The sequence below is a fragment of the Pteropus medius genome, unplaced genomic scaffold (genome assembly GCF_902729225.1).
Source record: "Pteropus medius unplaced genomic scaffold, Ma_sr-lr_union100, whole genome shotgun sequence".
Classification (NCBI taxonomy): Eukaryota; Metazoa; Chordata; class Mammalia; order Chiroptera; family Pteropodidae; genus Pteropus; species Pteropus medius.
In genome coordinates, this window is record NW_024354503.1 from 995555 (window position 1) to 1002265 (window position 6711).

Sequence of the window (6711 nt, forward strand, 5' to 3'; positions counted from 1 at the left end):
TTACTTTACCTGGCTTTCCTTCCTCCCCTTCAGCAAGCTTGTTTTTGGGAGGAGTTTCCCGGGTAGAATTCACAGCTCGACGAATCGGCATGGCGCTCTCTTCCACCTTCTAGGAAAAGAGATGGCCATAATCACACACACATAAAAAAACTTTCTCTCTTTCCCAAGGGGCCTAATGGGTGTCAGAAGATGGTGAATTCTAAGTCTACTCCAGGATTGGATGCAAATTACTTTTAACGAGTTTTTTTTTTTTTTTTTGAAGTAAAATATGACTTTTTAAAAGTACTTTTAAAGATATTTTCTTTTGGCAAGAATTTCATATGGAAACAAATAATTACCCTTGATTTGGAATAAATATAGACGGTTGGAGGTTTTCTCAGAAATTTGAGGGGAAAGGGAAGATGAAGAGCTTTGTATATCTGATTTTTTCAGATCTACAACCCAGACTCCCCAAAGTAGGGGAAGGAACATGTACCAAGAAGGACCCAGCAGAGCCTGAAGTCAGGGACTGATCCAAGAGTGAGCTTCAAGAATGTGTCAGCCCCTACCTCACCTAACTTGTCCGCGTGGATCAGCTGAGCTCCTACTATAAGTGGGAGTGCCTTAGGATGGACGAGTTCACCTTGAGACGTATCAGTCGCCATTTAAAATAATTTCTAGGCCCCAGTACAGGTTACACTCTGAAGCCTCTGCTGTTAACCACAAGGATTTTTCCTAATGGTTTCAGTGTGGTGAAAAGTCAACCTAAAGCACAGAAAAGACCTGGTGTGAAGATTAAAAGAAACAAAACTAAACTAAAACATCTAAATTTAATATACATCCAAAGGGAACAAAATTTCACTATAATACTTATAGTTAAGTGACAGATGACTTGATCGATTTTAACAGATGACTTGATCAATTATCATTCAGAAAGGTAATATCTCTATCAAAATACAGACTATGTAAAGCAGCGACTAAGACAAATGCACAAGCCACAGCAGCTGTTGCACCTTCCACATGAACAAAGGCGACAAGGAAAAGAAAGCTTCATAAGGAACCAAGTCCCATCCCATCCTGCTACCATCAGGAACTTAGGACAGAATAAGGAGCTTAAGGAACAGTTTAGTCAAATGTTTACTCAAAGATCTGTTTACTAAGGAGAAGACTTCTGTTGTTATTGTTCTCAAAGGGGTTGGGAAAATTACCTGTAACCTTAACTCCACCTCCACTGGAGAAGTAATACAAGGGGCAAAAAACACTGCTGAAGAACATAACATTCTAAAAGCCTCCAGACCCAGAGAAGCAAATTTAGACTGCCACCTAGGAGAACAGAGCATGCTTCTAACACCTTATTTGTTATATTTTTAATGTAGGCAAAACTAGCACAGAAAAAACATAATTAAATATTCAAAGATAAAACCCAGGTAGTCACTCAAATTTACCTGATCATTAACACTCTCTAACCCCCCAAAAACTTCATTTGGGACTCAACGATACTTTATAATAATAATTGCTCAAAATATAAGAAAATGATGACTTAAGTGTTCAGATCTCTGTACTAAAAATGAACATTAATTAACAAAGAGTTGGCAGACTTTAAGCTCTAACCCTGTCTAAGAATTTAAGAACTTTCCATTTGTCAGGTAATAGCCCCAAGCTACAACCAGGACAAATACAAAACATCCATAGAGAATGCTTGCTTTCACATTTACAGGGAAAATCTCTGGGAATACCAAGAGCAATACCAGACTTGTGAATTGTCAATCAGCAGCAAGGAAAGAAGCTGAAAGAATTCAAGATGTATAACGCACTATACTTATTATCAAGAGTAAATCAGAAATATCCATGAATACTTAAAATTACCAAATGTTACTAAAACTACTTAAAATGCTCATATAGCAATTCGCTTAATAATTACAAAATACAGAAAGACAAGTAGTTGTTTTCTGATCTGTGAAAAAAGGCCACGCAGGGTTTAAAGGCATTGTTTAGGTTTGTGAAACCTAAAAATATATTTTGAAATAACTGCAATATATAGATCTGCTCATTCATCTATTAACTGGTACTAAGTAAATATTTTCCTTAATAAAAAAGCTATGCAAATTTGTTGGTATTTTTATATGTGAACACTATACAGAAGTAAAACATCACAACCAGGTTATTTTGGTAACGTGATATTACTAATGAATTCATCTTTCCTAACCCATGATATCACACTAGCTAGGCTGAAAATGCTACCGTAAAGTCAACAAAACCTTCAGAAGTCTCTGTTAACGGTATATTTAAAAAATATTTTCCCTGTAACTTCTGAAAAGTGTCAAAACCTTTCCAGTCAACTGTGTTCACTAATTACCAAAAATTAAAACAAGTTAGAATAAGGAGGGAGGGACAGGAAGCTACTCTAATGCCAAAGTGACAAAACTGACTAAAACCAGGGCAACAACAGGTATACGGTCCATAAAGACATCAGACATCATTAACCTAAGGACAAGAATGACAGTTTAAATTAGGCCAGATAAGAAGCATGTCTAGGTTGGAATAACCTCAGAAGTAAGCACAGAAGAGCACAGTGTGAGAAATAAGTTGGTTTGCCATCATCCTGTGAGTGCACGCACGCACGCGCGCGCGCGCACACACACACACACACACACACACACACACACACACTCTTCTACTTAAAACCACTCCCACCCCCTTATTTCCTTAATCTCACTTTCTATTACTCTATCCACCACTCTACTTTCTTAACTAAACACACAGACCTTTTGGCCCTTGGACTGTTCTCTGCTCATCTCTCTACCAGTATTTGTACTTCCTGTTCTCTTCAATTGGAACACTCTTTTCCTAGATACTTCAATCTGGTTTCTGCTCAATGTTATCTCCCCTCAGAAAGGCCTCCCATTCCTCTTATTCTTCAGTTTTCTTTACAGCTTTTAACGCCTCCTAACATTCATTATATGCTTGTTTACTTGTTTAGTATGTGACTCTCTCCACGGAATGTAAGTGCTACTAAGACTTAAACTCACCACCAGATTCCCAGCACTTAGAAGTGTCCAACACATAGCGGGTGCTGGATAAATACTGGGGAAAAAAAGTTGAATGAACAATGACATCTGATAGTACTTATTACTATGTTCATTATATGTGAAGAACACTTAAAAATAAAATCCAGTTATGGGATAAATATTAAGAAATGTTTGCCTCAGCTCTGATTTTTCTTAATAAAGGTCATGGAATTTAAAGCTTCAGTCTATAGTACTATTTTTTTTTTTTTAATCATAGGTTGGTTACTGAGTTATTAATAAGTCCACTTCATTACAGAGCTAACAAAACTATATGAATGTTAATTCACACCGCCTTTACAACACCATGCACTGATTAAACTTCTGTTGCTGCACTTCTGAACAATGAGACTTTTAGGCTGCCATGCTTCATTCCCTGGCAGAATTCTCATCTGCTGGTTCACTGCTGCATATTTGGTGCCTAAAAACATACCAGACATAGAGTAGGTGCTCAACAATTATTTGTTAAATAAAAGAAGAACAGATGAAACTTAATAAGTTTTCACCTGGGTTCCTATATGTGCTAAAAACAATCTGAGTTTACCTGTGGTTTATGTGGTCCTCCTGTAGTCATCAATCTGTTTTTGATTTTATAATTGAACGTCAGATTAACAATACAAAGATTTGCTTTTGTCAAGACAAATGCTAAATTATCTTAAAGCAGACAATAAAAAAAAATTGTAAAAAAGCCCTGAATTTCAGTTTTAGATAACTTTCTCTACATTGAGAAAGCAATAAAAAAAGAAGTAGGATCTTAACAGTGTATTTCAGCTCATTGTTATCCTTAAAAATAGGCGTTTTAGGAAAAGTACTATTATTTCATATTTTACCATAAAATGTATGCAATACATTATACATTACCACGTGATTAGCTATGCAATAAATCCGTCAAATTGTTTCCAATCTCAAATCTTTCTCTATATTCAGATTTAATGAGCAATGTCATAAAAAGCATGCCTGTAATTTGACTGCTAGCAACGTTTTTTTCACTTCCACATTTCAATAAATCGGTATGTACTCAATTAGTGTCTATCTCGGGTACAGAGAGTATGGACACTACAAGGCCTTCTTCACAAGATAATCACAATCTAACTGGCTGCAGAGTTAGGATTTTCATCTATATATCATAAGTTCCAGGCACTTCCTCCACCAGAAATTCCCGCCGTCGATCTTCCAAAAAAGCTTAGAGACCAACAGACCAACAAACCAACCAACCCTTTAAAATAGTACTTCTACTTTGAAACACAATACACAACTTTTGAAAGAAAGAGTAAAATTTTAAAAGCTCGTAAGTTTTTTGCTTATATCTAATTGAACAAAATTAAAGCACCTTCCCAAATAAAACTAATCACTAGTCTAACTTCAATCTAAGATAAGACAGCATACTCATAAGGTCCCAAGTGAATTCCTACATGTATTTCTAATTGGATTCTCACTTTTCAACGTAACGAAAATCAGGACATAACAAAAACAGAGAGAATTTATTCGCGGAAGAGGCAGTAACGTTCACCTTGTCCAGTCCGCTGTGCTGGAGAGAATACTCTCTCAAGAAAGTTAAGTGACTCATTCTCGGTCACAGAGTGGTCAATTAGGTATTAAAACTTAGATCTGGGGCTCTCACTTCACCACTCCTGCCTCCTCCTCTTTACAAAAACTCATATTCACCACCTTGACTTTATTAAGACTACATCGTCTAAAGTGCGATGAGTAACAAGCTCTAGGAATGCCATACGGGTAAACGAAAGCTTAGGCCCGTGTCGCGGCAGCGACGGCAGCAGCGGCAGCAGCAGCGGCGGCGGCGGCGGCAGCAGCAGCAGCAGCGGCGGCGGCAGCGGCTGCGATGCCTTTTCAGCAGCGCCAACAGCTCTGAAACACTCTCCTAGACTGCTGAGGAACATGGTGAAAAGAACAGCAGAGACAAAGAGGCAGGGAGCGGCCGGTGTGGTGCGCGAGCAGAAGGCGGGGGGAGAGCGAAGCTAAGATGAAGGCAGCTAAGCAAGTGACGGGAGGGCTCGGCGGCGGCTGACACCGGGGGCTGCGGCGCGGCTGCAGCTCTGGGCGCACGCTTGCGTACGCACGCGGCCGCGGCCGAGGCCGAAGCCACCACCCGGCAGCGACCGCCCGCGCCACGCAAGTAGCCGCGGACCGCAAGCACCAGCGGTCCGCGCACTCACCACTGGGAGCTCCGTAATGGCGGCGGCGGCTGCAGAGGCGAAGAACCCGGGGGGCGGGCCCGCCGCAGCCAGTCACTGCCGCCGGCATCTTTCGAACCGGCTCCGAAAACCGCTGAAGGAGTGGGGGCTGAGGGGGAGGGCGAGGGCGGACGGCGGGGCCTGCCGTGGGCCTCAGAGCATGCGCAAGCCCTCAGCCAATCGGAGCTCGGGGGCGGACACTGGCGCAGGCGCGCTGGGACGCAAGGCCCTAGACCAGGGAAGCGCTCTCCCCTCCTCCCCCCAGTCCAAACAAAACAAGGGCGGGAGCGCGCGTCAGAGGGCCCCGGAGGAAGCGTCAACCAGTGGGGCAGGGGGCTAGGTCGCAGGGGGGAGTGGAAGGAGGGGCGGAGCGGCCGGGGAAGGCAGACAAAAGGCACCACCTCCGGGGACCCGAGCGCCCCGCCCCCTCCTCTCGGGGAGCGGCATCGGCGACCCGAGCTAGCGGCCTCCGCTACTCGCTTTTGGGGTCCAGCGAGCCCGCGACCACTCCCCGCCCGCCTGTTCCGTCCTCCGTTACCTCTGCGCTGCCCCCTTCCTGGCGCCCGCGTCCCGCACGGCCTCTCGGCGCCACTCCCGCTGCCACTCGCCTCCGCTGCCGCTGTCCTCCAGGCCCAGCCGCCGAGCTCTGCCGCCCCGCCCCCCTGTCCGCGGCCCCGCGCGCGCGCCCCCGCTCCAGCCCCGCCCCCCCGCGCGCCGGCGGCCGCGCCCCCAGCCTGCAGGAGCGGAGGGAGCGCGGAGACGTCCCTCCCCGGCCGAGCGCGCGGGGGCGCGAGCGGCCGCTCCGGGACGGGATGCTGCGCGGGCGGGGCTGTGAGCCCGTGCACGTTTCACCCGGCACTGCCCTGGTGCCCGTTAGCTTAGGTGGTGAGGTTCCCTTTTCCTCAGAAGGGCATTCTTCACTCCTTACCCGTTCCCTACTTTCTAGTTCAGTCCCTGGTCTTAATTGGGTTTCCGCTTTGGCGATCCGTCTGCCTTAGGGGGCGGGCATTTCCCGCTTCTCAGTTTAGCCACAGCCCAAGAACAAACTGCAGCACCCTTCTTTAAAGACCGTGTTAGGATTGGAAAACCAGATAGCGGAGAATTCAGTACCTCACATTCGTTCCCATTAAGTATCCAGACCGTACAGGGCAGAGTAGTGATTCAGGAAAAGAACTGGGAAAGTTGCTTTTCTAATCTATGAACCGGTCTCCCTTAACGCTTTAATCCGCAAAAGCAGGGAGCGTTCTCCAAAAGGAAACTCTGGGATTAGAAGAGAAAAGTGGGAGTTTCCTTTGAATTGTCATATTATGTTGGTGTCAGCGTACGTACACAATGTACATACTGTTGAAAAATGGAACTTTTCAAAGCCAGTTTGGAAAAATTCGATGTATTTAAAGTAGGTATTCTTTTGGGGAGGGTGGCGGCACAGGGAATTAATAAACACTAGAATTGCCTCGAGGCTCACAGCAGTGACC

General features: G+C 44.6%; 1 protein-coding gene across 7 annotated transcripts in view; it reads right to left on the minus strand.

Annotated features, from left to right (window-relative positions):
* Nucleotides 1-5899, minus strand: part of HP1BP3 (heterochromatin protein 1 binding protein 3) — a 32103-nt gene extending 26204 nt beyond the window's left edge. For 2 of the 7 annotated variants that reach the window (XR_005651118.1, XM_039854740.1), the window contains exons 1-3: nucleotides 5775-5899; nucleotides 549-744; nucleotides 10-109 (exon numbers count right to left, since the gene is read on the minus strand). Coding sequence is in view for 6 of the 7 variants with exons in the window: in XM_039854740.1 (XP_039710674.1) it covers nucleotides 10-109; nucleotides 549-644 (196 nt within the window). In the remaining variant the exon portion in view is untranslated. Of the gene's footprint in view, nucleotides 1-9; nucleotides 110-548; nucleotides 746-5218; nucleotides 5357-5774 lie in introns of those variants that run through there. The other 5 variants (XM_039854742.1, XM_039854741.1, XM_039854744.1 and 2 more) reach the window with 5 other exon arrangements.
* Nucleotides 5900-6711: the final 812 nt, after the last annotated feature.